A 21,916-nucleotide genomic window follows, 5' to 3' on the forward strand; every position below is an offset into this window, starting at 1 on the left:
CTGCACGATGTTGGGGCGTGAGCGGAAGACGGCCTAACGGTGTGCGGGACCGTAGCCCAGCTTCATGGAGACGGTTGCAAATGGTCCTCGCCGATACCCCACGAGCAACAGTGTCCCTAATTTGCTGGGAAGTGGCGGTGCGGTCCCCTACGGCACTGCGTAGGATCCTACGGTCTTGGCGTGCATCCGTGCGTCGCTGCGGTCCGGTCCCAGGTCGACGGGCATGTGCACCTTCCGCCGACCATTGGCGACAACATCGATGTACTGTGGAGACCTCACGCCCCACGTGTTGAGCAATTCGGCGGTACGTCCACCCGGCCTCCCGCATGCCCACTATACGCCCTCACTCAAAGTCCGTCAACTGCACATACGGTTCACGTCCACGCTGTCGCGGCATGCTACCAGTGTTAAAGACTGCGATGGAGCTCCGTATGCCACGGCAAACTGGCTGACACTGACGGCGGCGGTGCACAAATACTGCGCAGCTAGCGCCATTCGACGGCCAACACCGCGGTTCCTGGTGTGTCCGCTGTGCCGTGCGTGTGATCATTGCTTGTACAGCCCTCTCGCAGTGTCCGGAGCAAGTATGGTGGGTCTGACACACCGGTGTCAATGTGTTCTTTTTTCCATTTCCAGGAGTGTAGCTTGAAACTTACTACCGTTCACTTTCACTGAAGAAAAGATTCTTAATAATAAAATGAAATCATAGATTTGAACCTCAATGTATACTGTGAATGGTTAAAATCAAATGAGCCAAAAATCATCTTCTTGTCAGAAAAACGTTACTCTTCCAGAGAACTTCGGCAACTCTGACTATTTTTTACACCTCTGATGTTTAGCCGCTTGTGGATAAATAGTGAGTCTCATGAAGCAGCACTGTTTAGCCGTCACAAAATAAAGTCTCAGAAATCAGTATATAAAACTATTCTTCTACTGTTGCTCCGAATCGCATATACCAAGCGCCCTCTGCTGCGGCAACGACTCGAAATCTGTTGCGTATTTGATTTTTCTCTTCTTCATCGGCCCCCCTTTCCTCCCCTTCTAGCCCAACCTTCGCTCTCCAATTACGCCTTCATCGGCGAACTTCTCCTCAATATTTTTCATTTGTGCTGAATTGTTTTTTACCCTTCTTGGATATACACGTGTCTCATGTATCTTTTAGAGATTGCATGAATATATAACGTGAGTTTTTCTTCTCTTAACAAATTATATATTACATATCTTGTTGTGAATTAATTTGTTTGTTCAGATTCCACTTACTGCGTTTCCTTACAATTATATAAAATATACGTCTGTAAAAAAAAAAAAAAAAAAAAAACTTGAAACATCTGTTGCAGCTGATTGGTTAAGGGCTGAAAAAAAAAAAAAACACCTCTGCTGATGCTGCTTAGTATCGCAATCGCATATACCCTCCTTCGGCTTCCACAACGGCTCGCAGTCTGTTGGGCATTAAGCCCACAGCTCTAGCCACATAACTAGGAGATTCAAGTAACTCATTCCAAGCGTCATGAATCACATCAGAAAGCTGTCGGCGAGTCGACGGTGACTATCCCTTTTCCCGTGTTACTCTGACCATTTCTGCCCAAATATTCTCAATTGGATTCATGTTAGCTCCTTTAGGTGGCCATTCCATTTTCTAAATATTACTGTGGTCGTCGAACCACCTCTTACCACCCGTGCCATATGAAAAGGCGAGCGGTCTTGTTGGAACATGATCTGATCATCACCAAATTTTGCTATCACAGAAGGTAACACCACGTTCTCCAGAATGATACGTAACTGGGCGCATCGAGTCTTCCTTACACTTTCCACAGGAGCCCACACCCTTCTCTCGATATGCCCACACCGTTACCGACTCCCTGCCACTCCTTCGGCAACTGTAAATATAATTTGGATTATATCTAGCACCTTTTGGCCGGTAAACAAGTACTTTTCCGGTTGATGCAAGAGAGAAAACTTTTTCATCCTTGAAAATCACTCGCCTCCAAAACTGGAGAGGTTTGTCGACATTTTCGGCATTAAAAGCTCGGTGGGAAACAGTCAATGTCACGTTCACAGCAGCGCTTCTTGCTCTCAGTTCACCTTCCCTTGTACGAGTGACGGGCTTACTGCTAACATTGAGACCCAAAGTCTGCTGAATTTGTCGTGCGTTAACAAATGGGTGGTTCTCACTGAAACGGCGTATCTGCCGATCCTGAGCTACTGTTGTTTTGCGGCGACCGCCATGAGGCCTTCCATTCAGGTTACCACCCTCTTCCTTTCGTCTAATCCACCTGGCTGCCATCGACTTTCGAAGACCCATAGTTCATGCTATATTGCCATTTCAAAATCCCTCTGCGTGGAGTGCTATTATAGCGCCCTTGTCTGCCTTAGCCAGCTACTTAGCGTTGACTGAATAATTCGTCGCGGATAATATCTGGTTCATGGTGTGGGTTCCTGTAGTCATGTCCTAGTTCATGAACCACGGGCAACGTATGAGTGGCCAAGTAAGTGGTCCCGACAGTCGGGATACCAATTACTTTGGAATAAGGCTGGGCATCTCGGACATATTCTGAGTCGTGGTCACCTTTGTGCTCATACGGCAAAGACTACCAAATCCACCGGTTAGTCCCTCAGCTGTTAGGGGTAAAACCCAATGGGACTCGGGGCAAGTAAGGCTAGCAACCTGCTTCCCTGGTACTTTAAATATGATGCTGGCTACAATCAGAGCAAAATGCCTCGGACCTTTGGAGGTGACAGAGTCCCACCTCTAACTGACAAACCAGGGACTCCTAAGATACGACTTGGCAAACAAATGGTAATGAGATGGGGAGCTATTAATATCAATGGGGGCTACTCTGGGAAGAAGGTAGAGCTGGCAGAGGCTGCAAGTAAGATGGGGATGGACGTTTTAGCTGTTAGTGACATTCGGGTAAGGGGTGAGAAAGAAGAGGAAGTGGGAGAATACAAGGTCTACCTGTCAGGAGTCAAAGCAGGAATAGCACAATGGGGTGTAGGGCTTTACATCAGGAAAGAAATGGAACCCAGCGTAGTTGCAATAAGGTATGTAAACGAACGACTGATGTGGATAGATTTGACAGTGTCTAGCAAGAAAATTAGGATTGTGTCAGTATATTCGCATTGTGAAGGGACAGATCAAGATAAAATGGATAGTTTTTATGAGGCACTCAGTGATGTAGTTGTTAGAGTAAAGGACAAGGACAGTGTTCTGCTCATGGGTGATTTTAACGCCAGGATTGGAAATCGAACAGAAGGGTATGAAAAGGTTATGGGTAAATTTGGAGAGGATATGGAGGCCAACAGGAACGGGAAACAACTCTTGGATTTCTGTGCCAGTATGGGCTTAGTAATCACAAACTCCTTTTTTAAACAGAAGAACATTCACCGGTATACTTGGGAAGGCAGGGGAACCAGATCTGTCATTGACTATATAATAACAGATCAGGAATTCAGGAAGGCTGTGAGGGACACACGTGTATTCAGGGGATTCTTTGATGACACTGATCATTATTTAATCTGCAGTGAAATTGGGATTGTGAGGCCGAAAGTGCAGGAGGTCAGGTCCATATGTAGGAGGATAAGAGTGGAGAAACTTCAGGATAAGGAAATCAGGCACAAGTACATAACAGCGATCTCAGAAAGGTACCAGTTAGTTGAATGTAGCCAATTACAGTCATTGGAAAAGGAATGGACAAGGTACAGGGACACAGTACTAGAAGTGGCTAAAGATTGTCTTGGAACAGTAGTGTGTAAAAGTAGGAAGAAGCAAACAGCTTGGTGGAATGATACAGTCAAGGCAGCCTGTAAAAGGAAAAAGAAGGCGTATCAAAAATGGCTACATACCAGAACCCAGGTAGACAGAGAAAGTCATGTTGAAGAAAGAAACAAAGCCAAACAGATAATTGCAGCATCCAAGAAGAAATCGTGGGAAGACTTTGGAAACAGGTTGGAGACTATGGGTCAAGCTGCTGGAAAACCATTCTGGAGTGTAATTAGCAGTCTTCGAAAGGGAGGTAAGAAGGAAATGACAAGTATTTTGGACAGGTCAGGAAATCTGCTGGTGAATCCTGTGGATGCCTTGGGAAGATGGAGGGAATATTTTGAAGAGTTGCTCAATGTAGGTGAAAATGCTATCAGTAATGTTTCAGATTTCGAGGTAGAATGGGATAGGAATGATGATGGAAATAGGATCACATTTGAGGAAGTGGAAAAAATGGTCAATAGATTGCAGTGCAATAAAGCGGCTGGGGTGGATGAAATTAAGTCGGAACTCATCAAATACAGTGGATGTCAGTTCTTAAATGGCTACACAGGGTAATTGAAATGGTCTGGGAGTCGGGACAGGTTCCATCAGACTGGACAAAAGCAGTAATCACACCAATCTTTAAACATGGAAACAGAAAAGATTGTAACAACTACAGAGGTATCTCTTTAATCAGCGTTGTGGGTAAAATCTTCTCAGGTATTGTTGAAAGGAAAGTGCGAGTATTAGTTGAGGACCAATTGGATGAAAATCAGTGTGGGTTTAGGCCTCTTAGAGGTTGTCAGGACCAGATCTTTAGCTTACGGCAAATAACGGAGAAGTGTTATGAGTGGAACAGTGAATTGTATCTATGCTTTATAGATCTAGAAAAGGCATATGACCGGGTTCCTAGGAGGCAGTTATTGACTGTTCTACAAGATTATCTAATACGAGGCAAACTTTTGCAAGCAATTAAATGTCTTTACATGGATAGTCAGGCAGCAGTTAGAGTTGACGGTAAATTGAGTTCATGGTTCAGAGTAGTTTCAGGGGTAAGACAAGGCTGCAACCTGTCTCCACTGTTGTTCATATTATTCATGGATCACATGTTGAAAACAATAGATTGGCTGGGTGAGATTAAGATATGTGAACACAAAATAACCAGTCTTGCATATGCGGATGACTTAGTTGTGATGGCAGATTCGATTGAAAGTTTGCAAAGTAATATTTCAGAGCTAGATCAGAAATGTAAGGACTATGGTATGAACATTAGCATCTCCAAAACGAAAGTAATGTCAGTGGGAAAGAAATATAAACGGATTGAGTGCCAAATAGGAGGAACAAAGTTAGAACAGGTGGACGGTTTCAAGTACTTAGGATGCATATTCTCACAGGATGGCAACATAGTGAAAGAACTGGAAGCGAGGTGTAGCAAAGCTAATGTAGTGAGCGCTCAGCTACGATCTACTCTCTTCTGCAAGAAGGAAGTCAGTACCAAGACTAAGTTATCTGTGCACCGTTCAATCTTTCGACCAACTTTGTTGTATGGGAGCGAAAGCTGGGTGGATTCAGGTTACCTTATTAACAAGGTTGAGGTTACGGATATGAAAGTAGCTAGGATGATTGCAGGTACTAGTAGATGGGAACAATGGCAGAAGGGTGTCCACAATGAGGAAATCAAAGAAAAACTGGGAATGAACTCTATAGATTTAGCAGTCAGGGCGAACAGGCTTAGATGGTGGGGTCATGTTACACGCATGGGAGAAACAAGGTTACCCAAGAGACTCATGGATTCAGCAGTAGAGGGTAGGAGGAGTCGGGGCAGACCGAGGAGAAGGTACCTGGATTCGGTTAAGAATGATTTTGAAGTAATAGGTTTAACATCAGAAGAGGCATCAATGTTAGCACTGAATAGGGGATCATGGAGGAACTGTATAAGGGGGGCTATGCTCCAGACTGAACGCTGAAAGGCATAATCAGTCTTAAATGATGATGATGATGATGGTGATAATATCTGCTGCGAAAACAGCGCTAGTAGGAAAGAGACTGCCTTCTCTACGACCTCAGCCACAACGCAATGGCCAAGTATGTGTAACACGAAATCGATGGCATAAACGAGAGATCGAAAGCCCGTACCCGTGTAATTGCATTGTGGAGCAAATTAGGATCTGTAATTTTTCTCAGAAGGGAATGGTCCGCTCTTGTCATATCTTATCTTGATAAGTATTACATGAAATGAAATGTTTACGTTTTGCATATACGGCAGGCCTAACGCAAGAAACGTTTCTGAAATATCTGAGGCAACCTGAAGAACACTCCGTGAATTTTAGCTGTAGAACGTTGCCTTATAAGAAGGAAAACTTGTTTACCCCCGCTCGCCATGTTTGCAAGTGGCACAGTTTACTCTGAGGCATACATAGTTCTCGCCGGACGTAGGAAGCGACTCGACTAACGAGGGGAACTCGCCAGGTGCCATACGCTGATTGTCCGGAAACTTTGCTCAGTGAATGAGAGGACAAAAGAAGCGAACATGTGTTTCGGCTTATCTGCAGACACTCGACCGTTTCCGAGAAAACGACGATCAAAGTTATCAACGTGCTGTTGCTATAGTTCAGATACCTTTTACGCCCGAGAATGCAATTGAAGCGGTGGCTAAGTGGCTACCGTCGTTCCTTCTTAATTTTGATTCCCAAGTTCGAGACCATATTGGTTTTTATTATTATTATTTTTTCCTCCCTCTCTATCACAATTATCTACGAATGTTTTTTTCCAATTTATGTTGAAATAATGTTGTCGTTATTCGTCAATTAACTTTCCGTGTGATTAATGAATTTAAAAAAATAATAAACGAATGAGAAAACAATGTGAAATATTTTTGAATCTCTTACAACCTGTAAGGTTGCAAGGACATACACAAATATTTCACATCATTTTCCCATTCATTTATTTTTTTAAACTTCTTTCATTACACAGTAAATTAATTGACGAATAAAGACAACATTAAAAAATGGTTCAAATGGCTCTGAGTACTATGGGACTTAACAACTGTGGTCATCAGTCCCCTAGAACTTAAAACTACTTAAACCTAACTAACCTAAGGACAGCACACACATCCATGTCCGAGGCAGAATTCGAACCTGCGACCGTAGCAGTCGCGCGGTTCCGGACTGCGCGAACGACAACATTATTTCAACACAAATTGGAATAAACATTCGTAGATAGTTCAGAGAGTGAGGGAAAAAAAGGAACAAACGGATTTCGAACTTGCAGCGCGAATTTCTGAAGTTGCGACGGTAGCCGCTGAGCACCGCTTCAATTGAATCCTTACACGCTAAAAGGTATCTATACTATAGCAACAGCACATTGGAAACTTTGACGGTCGTTTTCTCAGAAGCGGTCGAGTGTAAGCAGATAAGCCGAGACACGTGTTCGCTTATTTTGTCCCCTCTTTCACTGAGCGAAGTTTCAGCAAAATCGGGTTATGACACTTGGCGGGTCCCCTCGTAAGTGGCGTGCGTTGCGATTCAGTAGACAGAATGTGTCCACTTCCTCGACTACTCATTGACATGTTTGGAATCTTTCGTTCTCGTAGTGGCAGTTTATATTATGACGGCTGGTTTTCCTGATAACGATCTACTAATGGACTTTGCTCCTAATTTACGTTACTGTGTAGTAGACCTACTGCAACGACTTGAACCGGAAATGTTTGTTTATTTGGATAGTCCGCTTCTTAGTTGCCATATTTCGCTACAATATTTTCCTTTGTTTCAAAACGGCAAGTTTAGATGACCACTGCAACTTGGTAACATCGGTAACAATTTAATACTTTGAAACAGTTACGTGTGGTGTACGAGGAGTGAACTCTGTTGAATGAGGAATACACTAAACGCGAAAGCTGCGTCCAGTAACAATAATCAGCTTTCGGTTACATGAAAAAACACAAGTCGAAGAACTGTCAGTTCATTTCAGTACCCAGTAAAACTTAAACTGGAAAGATCGCAGACATACTTCTGTGGGGAAGCAAACGAAAGACTGCGATTTATTGGCCGCACACTAAGAATACACAACAGGTCTACTGAAATAACTGCCTACACTACGTTTGTCCGTCAACTGCTATAGCATTCCTGCGCGGTATGGGATCCTTGACAGACGTGATTGACGGTGCACGCCAAAAACGCCCAAGGAACGGTAGCACGATTTGTAATGTCACAAAATAGGGGAGAGTCCAAGATTTAATAAGCGAGTTGGGGTGACATTAATGAAAACAAAAGAGTTTTTCGTTGCCGCGAGATCTTTTCACGAAATTTCAATCACCGACTACTGTTCTGAATGCCAAAACATTATTTCCTCGGGAACTCACACAGGAAGAAATGACCGTAGTAATAATGTGATTCAGGGCTCGTAAGAAAAGATTTAAGTGGTCCTTTTCCCCGCACGCTGTTAAAGAGAGGGACAAAAGAGAAATAGTCCGAAGGTGGTTCGATGAGCCATCTGACAGGCACGTAAGTCTGGATTGCAAAGAACTCCTATAGATGTAGTCATGTAGATGTAACAACGGAATTATGTTGTAATGGCGACATGTGAGTTACATTTGATTTGAACATCGAAGTTGTTTCCTGTTTATTTATTTTTTGTTCATTATCTTCGGACAGAGACAAACACCTCGGAGCGTTAAATTGATACTGAAATAAAGTGTCATGCATGGACCATTAACAATAAATTCTTAACTACTTGTTATGGTACTGCAATATCTGTCAGCGTCTTCAGAAGCGGATATCGCATACGACATTCCTAGGGTGTTCATAAGTGGATATTGCAGACGACTTAGAGCAAAATTTGTAGCTTCGTAAAAGTTCTGAGATCAAACGATCTGAGTTGCTGGCGAATACATTTTATCCTCACTAGACAGTATATATATAATCATTATGCACGACGTGAAAAGATTTTCGCCGGGTGCGATGGCCGATCGGTTCTAGGCGCTTGTCACGAAACGCGCGGCTGCTTCAGTCTCAGGTTGCAATCCTACCTCGGGCATGGATGTGTGTGATGTTCTCAGGTTAGGTAGGTTTAAGTAGTTTAGGTCTATCGGACTGATGACTTAAGCAGTTTGGTCGCATAGTTCTTAGAACCATTTTTTTACCTTTCGCGTCCATTTTCTTTACATAAACGGCCGTATCATTAGACTGCGTTGACATAGAAAATCACTTTTTATGCCACCAAGGGACCGTATAATGCAGGAAGTACGATACATTTCCGTTTACTATGTCTACCCGTACTCTAGGTAAACGGGTTTTAAGAAAGTGAGACTAGTAGGATTCCACTTTTACCGATTTAGGTGACGAAATCCTAACAAACGACACTTACTGAATATGAGGGCCGCATAAATAATTCCCCGTACTCTTTATTCGAAATGCTCTAGTTGTAGTCGATACATCAGCATATTAATCGTAGCTACTCTTTGGATCCAAATCACGTTTACAGGAATGCAAATAAAATCCATTTGCCTATACACGTAGTAATCCAGATTCCAGTATTAATGCCACTGCGTTTTAGAAGTGCGAGCATTGCCATTGCTGGCTAGCGTAAGAAACATTTCGGCTAATGAACGTTTTCTGGCTGTGGCGAGTCTAATGGAGAATTCGAAACATTGTAGAATACGTTTGGCAGGTATGTAGCCGTTTATTTCCTGGGGTGGTGCAGAATTATCCTACTAAATTAACTCGCTAATAACAGTATTTTATTATTTCGATAAACATCCCGAATGATTGTCACATAAGCGGTGACATGAAGGTAGAAAATTCATGTTTTTGAGTCCAGAAAGCTCTATGTAGCAAAAACTGCAGATCATTTGGCCATTTTCATTGCGAAACCGCCAGCTTTTTCATGTCTAGGATAATAATAGAGGGCTGTTTGCCTGGGTTGTCTGCTAGCGTAATGAAAGGTGTTTGCTACTGCAAGGGAGGTCTGGTTTGTTTTCAGTTTTAATCTCGATTGAGGCAGATAGACTATCAGAAAAGCAATTTTAAGAAATTCTCGCGCCGCCAATACGTTTTATTGCTACCTTTATTCTGTACCGGCGCCCTGTGGAGGTTAATAGGAAACTCTTGTAGAATTTCATACTTGTTACTGCCTACTTTTTCCTCTTCTGTCAATAATTGAATTGACTTAAGTGTGGCACTGAATGATTTTTAACTGAATTTCGTTATGAATCTTCACGCATTGCGAAATTTGCACACTTTCATGGTAGTTCAGCAACGGTAATCCAGTATGACTGGTCTGAACGTTGACACAGACCGTTTCGCAGCCGAATGCGCATGATATTTTGCTAATTCGTAACTATCTGGGGTACTTTGTCCTAGTAAAACAGTTACGTTACCTCGACAAGCTGAAATTCATTTTCATTAGTACAGTTCATACTAATTAGTGTATCTTCTTTCATTTATATCTTATATTTACGTGTTGTGTTTAACACACTAATCAGCATTAATATAGTCCTACACATGATTGAAAACAGTCTGACAAAGTTCGGATAGTTTTTTGAATTTCACACCTCTTCATAGTATGTTGGTAGCACTTCGTCGCCTTTCCTGTTATGTAGTGTAGCAGACTTTAAAGCTGTGAGGTTCAGCATAACGAAAAGGCGAGGGGTCTCGCTCGTTTCGTCCACAACAGTACCTCAGCGTAAAAGCAATGACATCACGCAGAAGCTGGTGATATTCTAGTTCTACTGCGTACGTATCACTTGTGGTAACGGTAAGTATAACATTTGCCTTTCTTCGTTAAAAAATCTACGAGTGACCGACGAGATACACTACACAAGATTTAGCTTTAAATTTGGAAAATTGTGGTAACGACTATGGGACGTAACTGCTGTGGTCATCGGTCCCTAGGCTTACACACTAATTAAATTATCTTAAATTAAGGATAACACACACACCCAAGCCCGAGGGAGGACTCGAACCTCCGACGGGGGAGCGGCACGAACCCTGACAAGACGCCTCAGACCGCACGGCTGCCCCGAGCGGCATTTAGCTATAGGGAGCGATGAAATTGGCGTATTGTAATATGTCGGAGAAATTAGAGTCTCAGTATCATTTACGGGCCATATTGGGATGGATCGTTTGGTGAAGCGATGTCGTGGAGGTAAGACCTTTGCAGATGCGTGACGTCAGTTACTGTGGCGCGTTTGTAACTACTAAAGTTATTTGAAAGTTTTGGTGCCACAGGTCTATTGACGTGAATTTTTTTGTATTAACTACTAACTTCTTCCACAGTCGATATGGTGGACTTTGAATAGCGGCATGATGCTCAGGACTTAGTAAATTCTCAAATCAATCTGTCACTGCACTTAGAAAAAGTGAATGAAACGTTTTTATTCACTATACAGTACCCACACTCTGTTAAGGAAGTTTTAATTTGGACAACGGATTCATGCCTGCAATTCAGTCAGTTATCAGGAAGTTCCCGCAACAATATTAAAAACAGTATTCGGGCAGTGCGAGATGTGTGTGACCGCCCCGTCGACACCATCGTTCTCACAGAACTTTTGAGTGGGTCACACACCTCGTATCACCCAACTGTGTGTAGAAGAGTGGTATGCTTGCAGTAAGCATGGCTGCCTTTATTTGATCTCTGCTTCCTTCACACAGTAAGCTCCTGAATATTTGGTTTGCTGATTATTCCTACATAATTAAAAAAAAAAATAACGAAACCTGATGAATTCTGTTTTAACTGGAACACAAATTCTACTTGGGACACACAACTATGCATGTGACTCTTGTTTTACTACCAGAAGACATTTCGGCCCAAATCCCACCGTCGGATTCAGTTTTTCCTTGTTTCCTATTTCCTCTTCAGGTTGAAAGCCTGCCCTCCTAGTTGAACCTGCGAATCTATAAGAAATTATGACCCTGGTTTTTATGCCCTGAAATATTACACTTTATATCGAATCGGACACATATCCGAATAAATGCAATCTGACTGAAAATATTAAAGTTTCGGGGTGCCAAGAACTTTAGAAGAGCGGAATGAAGTAATAAAAAGGGGAGGAGGAGGGATTTAAACTGGGTTAAGCAAGACAAAACTGAAATTAGAATTTTCTCTGTAGACCTCATGAAGCTACTAAATATGCGCGTAACGGAATTGCATCTTATGGTTGCAATTCATGCAATGAAAGTGTTTTTGCAATCTGTGCCCTACTTCATCTAACAGTAAGCTGAAAACCCTGGGCTAGTGTGGCAGCGGGCGTTGTAGCGATGTCTCCGTCTCCGATGGCTTATGTCTCGAGTTAATTGCAGCACAAAATTTGGTCCATAAATAAAAATTTTATGTAATAAAAGAGCGGTTTCTGCTCGTGGCAGGACATTTCTTCACAGCTTACAATACATTTAAACTGAATGTGGTACATTTTGAGACATGGCTCTTGAATGAATTCGTGTGGAAGTATGGAACATGTGAAAGATTAACTCGAACAAAGACTAGGAAAAGTGATAACAAGCTCATAAAAATCTCAGTTATACGAGGTATATTCAAGTTCTAAGGCCTCCGATTTTTTTTCTCCGGACTGTTTTAAAATGAGGCCGTGTTCATTGTCAATACGTCCCAGAGATGGCAGCACCGTACGGCAGATGGAATTTTACCGCCAGTGGCGAGAATGAGAACTGTTTTAAATACTTAAAATGGCGACGTTTTCCTTAATTGAACAGCGTGCAATCATTCGTTTTCTGAATTTGCGTGGTGTGAAACCAATTGAAATTCATCGACAGTTGAAGGAGATATGTGGTGATGGAGTTATGGATGTGTCGAAAGTGCGTTCGTGGGTGCGACAGTTTAATGAAGGCAGAACATCGCGTGACAACAAACCAAAACAACCTCGGGCTCGCACAAGCCAGTCTGACGACATGATCGAGAAAGTGGAGAGAACTGTTTTGGGGGATCGCCGAATGACTGTTGAACAGATCGCCTCCAGAGTTGGCATTTCTGTGGGTTCTGTGCACACAATCGACGGACGACCACATGGCTGCCTGTGTGGCATGTTGCCAAGCAATGTTGACGCGCAACGACAGCATGAATGGGACTTTCTTTTCGTCGGTTGTGACAATGGATGAGACATGGATGTCATTTTTCAATCCAGAAACAAAGCGCCAGTCAGCTCAATGGAACCACACAGATTCACCGCCACCAAAAAAATTTCGAGTAACCACCAGTGCTGAAAAAATGACGGTGTCCATGTTCTGGAACAGCGAGGGCGTAATCCTTACTCATTGCGTTCCAAAGGGCACTACGGTAACAGGTGCATCCTACGAAAATGTTTTGAAGAACAAATTCCTTCCTGCACTGCAACAAAAACGTCCGGGAAGGGCTGCGTGTGTGCTGTTTCACCAAGACAACGCACCCGCACATCGAGCTAACCTTACGCAACAGTTTCTTCGTGATAACAACTTTGAAGTGATTCCGCACCCGCACATCGAGCTAACCTTACGCAACAGTTTCTTCGTGATAACAACTTTGAAGTGATTCCTCATGCTCCCTACTCACCTGACTTGGCTCCTAGTGACTTTTAGCTTTTTCCAACAATGAAAGACACTCTCCGTGGCCGCACATTCACCAGCCGTGCTGCTATTGCATCAGCGATTTTCCAGTGGTCAAAACAGACTCCTAAAGAAGGCTTCGCCGCTACCATGGAATCATGGCGTCACCGTTGTGAAAAATGTGTACGTCTGCAGGGCGATTACGTCGAGAAGTAACGCCAGTTTCATCGATTTCAGGTGAGTAGTTAATTAGAAAATAAATCGGAGGCCTTAGAACTTGAATGCACCTCGTACTCAGAGTATTACAATGACCAGTATTTGCGCACAAGATAACATATTTCATGTACAAATAAAGGGCTATTTGAAAAGAAGAAACAAATTTCAAAATTTTTTTGCTTCCAAACTACAAAAGATACAAACACAATTTCAGCGTTCCTGGAAAGACAAAAGTTAAAATTTTTATGCATGCAATGTGAGCACCATGTGTTGCACGACAAGTATCAAAACGGTGGCTCATTTCCCGCCACACACGAAGCACCTGGTCTATCGTAATCGAATTCACAGGTTCAACAGTGCGATGTCGCAAACTTGCAAGCGTGTCAGACGGGGGATAAAAACGTGGTCTTTTGCGTAACACCACAGATAAAAGTCGCAAGGTGTGAGGTCTGGAGATCTGGGAGGTCACCGGTGATTATGTTCATTTTCTGGTCCTCCTCTTCCAAGCCAACGTACTGGAATGGTGTCATTCAGGTAACGTCGGACGTGCTTACAGGAATTCTCTAAGCAAATCCAATATGCTGGATTGGAAGAGCGCGATCGCTGGAACCCACGCAGCGCTGAGCTGCAAGCCACCGTCTCTATTCAGGGTGTTTGCGGTAATTTTTGTTTCAATAGCTTCTTTTATTAAACTGTCCCAGAAGCCGTTAGTGCGAGCCACGACTGAGGTACCGTCAAATTTTATGTGGTGGCCGTTTTCTAACGCATGCTCAGCTAACGCAGATTTCACTGGATAGCGTAGGCGATAATACCTCTCATGTTGTTTCCTGCGTTGTTCCACAGTGCGCACTGTTTGTCCGATGTACTTCTGGCCACACTCACAAGGTATTTCGTAGACTCCAGGTGTTCTGAGACCTACTGCGTCTTTAACTGGTCTCAGTAATTGACGGATTTTCATTGGAGGCCTGGAGATTGATTTGATCTTGTGTCTTTTCAACAGGCGGCTTATCTTGCCGGACACAGAGCCACAGAATGGCAGCAAAGCAAGTTTCTTTTCCTGCTCTTCATCGGTGGTCTTATTCTGATATTTCCCAGAAATCACTTCTTTCACTTTATGGGCGCTGTAGCCGTTATTCCTGAAAACCTTGCGTAGGTGACTCAGTTCGTGGGGCAGGTTGTCGTCGTCCGATAGTTTAGTAGTTTTAAGCAATTGACGCGGTTGGAAACCCGAGAACATTTTATTCAATGTTATCGCCTCGAAACTGTGCATGCGTACAGAAGATGATCTTCATCGCTGATAGCCTCCCAGTTCTCCAGATTTCATACCTTATGACTTTTAATTGTGTGGTTACGTAAAAGACCGCGTTTTTATCCCCCACTCCTGTGCCTGACACTCTTCAAAGTCGGCGACATCGCACTGGTGAGGCTGTGATTTGGTAAGGAAAGACCAACTGCTTTGTGTGATGCAGGAAATGATCCACCGTTCTGATATTGGTCGTGTAACGCACGGTGCTCACATTGCATGCATAAAAATTTGAACTTTTCTCTTTCCAGGAAGGCTGGAATTGTGCTTGTATCTTTTGTAGTTTGGAAGCAATAAATGTTTGAAATCTGTTCTTCTTCTTGAATAGCCCTGTATATTTTCATCATGCCATGAGGCTTTATATTACTGCCGGATGCAATAGATGCATATTAGATATTAATACTTGAAACATCATTTCACCCGTATATTCTAAAGACGCCTAGTGCGCGAACGAAGACCTAACATTGACGACATGGAAGAGAACTGCAAAACATACAGGGGAAAGAGATCAGATGCACCACAATCTGAAAAGCTACTAGTGTACAATCATGTAAATGCACTACAAATGTGCAAAGTCAGCAACAGCCACACCATAACTCAACACGAAGTCAGATAAATACGCCCCTTTTCACAATCACAAGACAAAGTTTGACGTCAGATCGACACTCCGTCATCACGACAGGAGGAAGAAGAGAGTATCTTTGAGACTCTATCGTTGTAATGGGCCCACAGCTGATTTTCGGTCTATATGTTTTACTAGCCCTTTCCGTAGGAGACAATAGCCGACAGTGTCCAGACCATTGCTTTCGTCGAGAAGGGCGTTTAATGCAATCGTTTTCAAATCTGACATGTAGAACGTTTCGTAACGACAGTAAATAGCAATTTCTGGTAAAAACATGTGTATTCTGGATTATATGTGTTTTCGGTTGTTCATAAACTTGCGGATCAGCATTAATTCGAAAATCAGGAGCTTGTATTTGACTAATTTTCGTGTATGCTTTTTGCAGGCGGGAGGATTTGGCCGCTTCCAGAAGCTGTTTCTATTTATCTACAACTTTCTGCTGCCATGTGCCATGGGGATGAACTACGTGAACATCGTGATGGCGCTCACTGCCCCCGACCACTGGTGCCATGTTCCAGGCAGAGACGAGGCAAACCTCACCGTCGACCAGTGGAAGGCGCTCACGTTGCCCAGGTACGCAAAGACGTCTTACGTCAGCTTTTTCTTCCAGTTAGCATATGTCCCACTGTCTCCGACAAACATGAAATGAAAGTCGCAGTAGACAGTCCATTTTTGTGAATGTTTTTTCAGTCTTTCTTTAAGAATTACTTGTCATTTGGCAGGTCTATGGAACTTTTTAAGTTTATTCTCTAACTTCCATCGCGTCAGATACCCACCACCAAAGATACTTTATATCACTTATACTACTTAGTAATCTGTTCTTCTGACAAATACCTGTCTGCGAGCTGTGCTTCTATACCCCTTTCCTACTGTGTTGCATTTGAATTTCGTATGGGATCATAGACAAAAAAGAAATGAGGCGTCCTTCATTTACAAGGGGTTGGGTTGTTTCGGGAAGGAGACCAGACAACGAGGTCATCGGTCTCATCGGATTAGGGAAGGATGGGGAAGGAAGTCGGCCGTGCCCTTTCAGAGGAACCATCCCACCATTTGCCTGGAGGGATTTAGGGAAATCACGGAAAACCTAAATCAGGGATTGAACCGTCGTCCTCCCGAATGCGAGTCCAGTGTCTAACCACTGCGCCACTTCGCTCGGTGGTATTTATAAGGTACTGTGCCATCAGGCTTCTGACTTGCCTGATTCGGCGATTCGGCCCTCCAAGAATTTCACTCCTTGACAACCTCTTCGTCTCTGAGTAGCACTTCCAACGTACGTCTCCAATTATTTGATGGATGTATTCCAATCTCTGTCTTCCTCTGCAGTTTTTACCCTCCACACTTCCCTCTAGTGCCATAGAAGTTATTCCGTGATGACCTACCATACTGTCTCTTCTTCTTGTCAGTATTTTCCATGTATTCCTTTCCACGTCGATTCTGCGGAGAACATCTTCATTCCTTACCTAATTACCGGCCGCTGTGGCCGAGCGGTTCTAGGCGCTTCAGTTTGGAACCACGCGACCGCTACGGTCGCAGGTTCGAATGCTGTCTCGCGCATGGATGTGTCTGATATCCTTAGGTTAGTTAGGTTTAAGTAGTTCTAATTTTTAGGGGACTGATGACCTCAGATGTAAGTCCCATGGTGCTCAGAGCCATTTGAACCACCTAATTTTCAACGTTCTACTGTAGCACCATACATCAAATGCTTCGATTGTCTTCTGTTCCGATTTCCACCCGTTCATGTTTCACTACCATTCAATGCTGTGCTCCAGACGTACACTCTCAGAAATTTCTTCCTCAAATTAAGGCCTATGTTTGATACTACACTCCTGGAAATTGAAATAAGAACACCGTGAATTCATTGTCCCAGGAAGGGGAAACTTTATTGACACATTCCTGGGGTCAGATACATCACATGATCACACTGACAGAACCACAGGCAAATAGACACAGGCAACAGAGCATGCACAATGTCGGCACTAGTACAGTGTATATCCACCTTTCGCAGCAATGCAGGCTGCTATTCTCCCATGGAGACGATCGTAGAGATGCTGGATGTAGTCCTGTGGAACGGCTTGCCATGCCATTTCCACCTGGCGCCTCAGTTGGACCAGCGTTCGTGCTGGACATGCAGACCGCGTGAGACGACGCTTCATCCAGTCCCAAACATGCTCAATGGGGGACAGACCCGGAGATCTTGCTGGCCAGGGTAGTTGACTTACACCTTCTAGAGCACGTTTGCTGGCACGGGATACATGCGGACGTGCATTGTCCTGTTGGAACAGCAAGTTCCCTTGCCGGTCTAGGAATGGTAGAACGATGGGTTCGATGACGGTTTGGATGTACCGTGCACTATGCAGTGTCCCCTCGACGATCACCAGTGGTGTACGGCCAGTGTAGGAGATCGCTCCCCACACCATGATGCCGGGTGTTGGCCCTATGTGCCTCGGTCGTATGCAGTCCTGATTGTGGCGCTCACCTGCACGGCGCCAAACACGCATACGACCATCATTGGCACCAAGGCAGAAGCGACTCTCATCGCTGAAGACGACACGTCTCCATTCGTCCCTCCATTCACGCCTGTCGCGACACCACTGGAGGCGGGCTGCACGATGTTGGGGCGTGAGCGGAAGACGGCCTAACGGTGTGCGGGACCGTAGCCCAGCTTCATGGAGACGGTTGCGAATGGTCCTCGCCGATACCCCACGAGCAACAGTGTCCCTAATTTGCTGGGAAGTGGCGGTGCGGTCCCCTACGGCACTGCGTAGGATCCTACGGTCTCGGCGTGCATCCGTGCGTCGCTGCGGTCCGGTCCCAGGTCGACGGGCACGTGCACCTTCCGCCGACCACTGGCGACAACATCGATGTACTGTGGAGACCTCACGCCCCACGTGTTGAGCAATTCGGCGGTACATCCACCCGGCCTCCCGCATGCCCACTATACGCCCTCGCTCAAAGTCCGTCAACTGCACATACGGTTCACGTCCACGCTGTCGCGGCATGCTACCAGTGTTAAAGACTGCGATGGAGCTCCGTATGCCACGGCAAACTGGCTGACACTGACTGCGGCGGTGCACAAATGCTGCGCAGCTAGCGCCATTCGACGGCCAACACCGCGGTTCCTGGTGTGTCCGCTGTGCCGTGCGTGTGATCATTGCTTGTACAGCCCTCTCGCAGTGTCCGGAGCAAGTATGGTGGGTCTGACACACTCCATTTCCAGGAGTGTATTAGACTTCTCTTGGCAGGAATGACCTATCCGCCAGTGCTAGTCTGCTCTTGATGTCCTCCTTGTTCCGCCCATCATTGGTTATTTTTCTGCCTAGGTAGCCGACTCCTTAACTTCATCTACTTCGTGATCTCAGTCCTGATTTTAAGTTTCTCCCCTGTTCTCATTTCTTCTACTTCTCATTACTTTCGTCTTTCCTCGTTTGCTCTCAGTCCACATTCTGCACCAATTAGACAATTTATTCCATTCAGCGGATCCTGTATTTCTTCTTCACTTTGATTGAGGATAGCAATGTCATTAGCGATCTTATCATTGATATCCCTTCATCCTGAATTTTAATTCCATTCTTGAACCTTTCTTTTATTTCCATTATTATTTTTTCGATGTATAGATTGAACAGTAGGTTGTCTTTCGTTCTAAGACAGGTACCTACACCTACATCTACATCTACGTACATGCGCCGCTTGCCAGATACGGTGCATGGTGGTGGGAACCCTCTACCTTAACTGTCGTTTCCTTTCCTATTCCATTCGCGGAGGTACTGGAGGAAAAACGATCGTCTATATGCCTCCGTATGAGCCCTAATTTCTTGTATCTTCGTGGTCCTTGAGTGAAACGTGTGATGGCTTCAGTAGGTTCGTTTTGCAATAAACTTCAAATGCTGGTTTTCTAAATTTTCTCACTAGTGTTCCTCGAAAAGAACATCGCCTTACCTCCAGGGATCCCATCTCCGTAACACTTGCGTGCTGTTCGAACCTATCGGTAACAAATACAGCAGCCCACCTCTGAACTACTTCTGTGTCTTCCTTTAATTCGACCTGGCGCGGTTACCAAACACTTGAAGAAAACTCACGAATATGTTCCACTAACGTCCTATATGTGGTCTCCTTTACAGTTGAACCACACTTTTCTAAAATTCTCCCAATGAATCGAAGTCGACCACACATCTTCGCTACCATAGTCCACAAATACTCGTTCCATTTCATATCACTTTGCAATGTTACGCCAAATATTTAAAAGATTTGGCTGTGTCGAGCAGGACACTACTGATGATGTATCCCAACATTACGGGTTTACATTTTTCTACAATTAGAGCCAGCTGGCATTAATCATCCCAACTAGAAATTTTGTCTACATCATCTTACATCATCCTACAGGCACTCATCTTCGAAACACAGCATCATTAGCAAACAACCGCTGATTGCTGGCCATCTTGTCTTCCAGATCATTTATGCATACAGAAAATTATAGTGGTACTATCGCACCTCCCCTGGGGCACTCCTGATGATAAAGTTGTCTCTGATGAACACTCGCTGTCAAGAACAACATAATGGGTTCTATTACTTAATAAGTATTTTTGCCACTCACATATCTGGGAACATATGCCACATGCTCGTACCTACGTTAACAGGGTGCAGTACGGCACCGTGTCAAATGATTTTCGCAAATCTAGGAATATGGAATATACCTATTGCCCTTCATCCATATAGGGCCTGTTGTTCCATATTTGACATGGTTAGAGACAATGGAGAACCGGAAGAAGGAATGAAGAGGCCAGGGCAGAGCCACCGCAGTCGGCATGCCCAGAGATCAGCTGACGATGTGGACGTATCCTACACAACCACAATGGACATGGTCATCTCCAGACATCAAGAAGCAGCAGCCACCACTAGCGAACTGACAGAAACTATGGGATGACACGGCACGTACACCACGCAGCGTCGTAGATGCAACTGCGATAAACGCAGCCACAATGCCTAGGTTCCTCACCTCCTGTTGAAATACACAGGGGATCAACCATGGGCAGAACTGAAGACCACCATCATAGCGGCCTCACAAAGGGGCTTCAGCGCAAGGGCAAAGGTGACAGCGGAGGTGTACACATTCCACTTTGAAATCGCCTGTGCTCGCCTGTTAGCTAGTCAGGCAAGCTGCCCCACGTTTTCAGCCGAACGGGCAGGTTGCTTTACTCCCGTCCGAGCCAAGCTATGCCAAACCCAAGTAGGATAAAGGAATCTTGCTTGCTTGCTCGTTTTCCCGCCGTGCTACGCTACGTTAGAGTTTATTGTGTGCGCTTTCACTTTAGTGTTTTGACTTGTGCTTGGACGTTTTTTACCCTAGTACCGAATAACATGGCCCAATATACTATATATATTTATTCTGGTTCATTGTAGCCCAGAAAACTGTGGATTTCATTTGTCTCTTTTTTCGTTTTCGGCGAATTTCTCACTTATTTATTTCCTGCGACATGAACGGTTTTCTTTGCGACTTCACCCTCTTTCAACTAATACTGTCTATTCTCAATTCTAACCATCACCGAGTCACCTCCAATACACGTTTTCGATCGTAATGAGAACCATATCTAAAAGTCAAGATTCTTTGCAATTAAGAACCTGAAGATGTCTATTATACTGCAACGGCAGCTAAAGTAAGGTTTCGGAAGTCTACTTTCTGTAGACTTAGTGTTTTTCAGCCAAATATGAAACCAGTGATGCCAATCTTAATGACTTTTCCCAGGATATGTATTGTGGTTTCGCCGAATTCATTCTAAGTGGCCAAATAGATAATTCTACAGTCCCAAAGTGCATTTTAGCAAACAAGAACATGTCTGAAAGAAGAAGCTTTCTTTCATACTAAGCTTTCTCCGCACTACGTTGCATATCACCAGAATGTGGATTTTAATATCCACTGTATCATATGTTTTTCCTATTTCTCTCTGCCACTCCCACTCTGGCGTAACGCCAGCACGGCACAGGACAAGAATTTGTGGCGTGCCGCATCAAACCAGTCTAAAGACTGACGATTTAAAGAAAGGCCAGCACACGTGGCTGACTTTGTCAAAACTCCACTCTCCATTGTTGGTGGCGGACAGTGTGAGGTGAAACATTGACAATACGAGAATACCAGCCACTCGCGCTGGCGTAACGCCGGAAACATTGTCAAACGAACGTCGACCGAAGAACCCAAGATAGAAGCCAACAGGCAGTTTGTCGACAAGTGGCCAGAGAAGGCTGAACAGTTTCGTATTAAACTCATCATCAGCTGACATTAGGACCAAAGCGACAGTCTTCTGTTTCCACTTTGTATATTGCAACTTCCCGTTTGCTAGCTTAGTAAATCTGAGTCACCATCCATTTATCATGAGTGAGGCATTTTTCTTAGAAAAAGGTTTAGATGTTAGCATTATACAATGGATATCTCTGAGAGGAGTAAAATCTTTTGGAAAAGAATAAAGAGGTAAGAATAAAGAGGTAAGCGGCTATTATCGACGTAAATCGGT

General features: G+C 44.2%; 1 protein-coding gene across 1 annotated transcript in view; it reads left to right on the forward strand.

Annotated features, from left to right (window-relative positions):
* LOC126144848 (solute carrier family 22 member 7-like) overlaps positions 1–21,916 on the forward strand; it is a 213,456-nt gene that overhangs the window by 86,704 nt on the left and 104,836 nt on the right. Inside the window, exon 3 of the mRNA XM_049915516.1 lies at positions 15,799–15,986. Coding sequence (XP_049771473.1) covers positions 15,799–15,986 — 188 coding nt within the window. The remainder of the gene's footprint in view (positions 1–15,798; positions 15,987–21,916) is intronic.

This window comes from Schistocerca cancellata, chromosome 2 (assembly GCF_023864275.1).
Source record: "Schistocerca cancellata isolate TAMUIC-IGC-003103 chromosome 2, iqSchCanc2.1, whole genome shotgun sequence".
Lineage (NCBI taxonomy): Eukaryota > Metazoa > Arthropoda > Insecta > Orthoptera > Acrididae > Schistocerca > Schistocerca cancellata.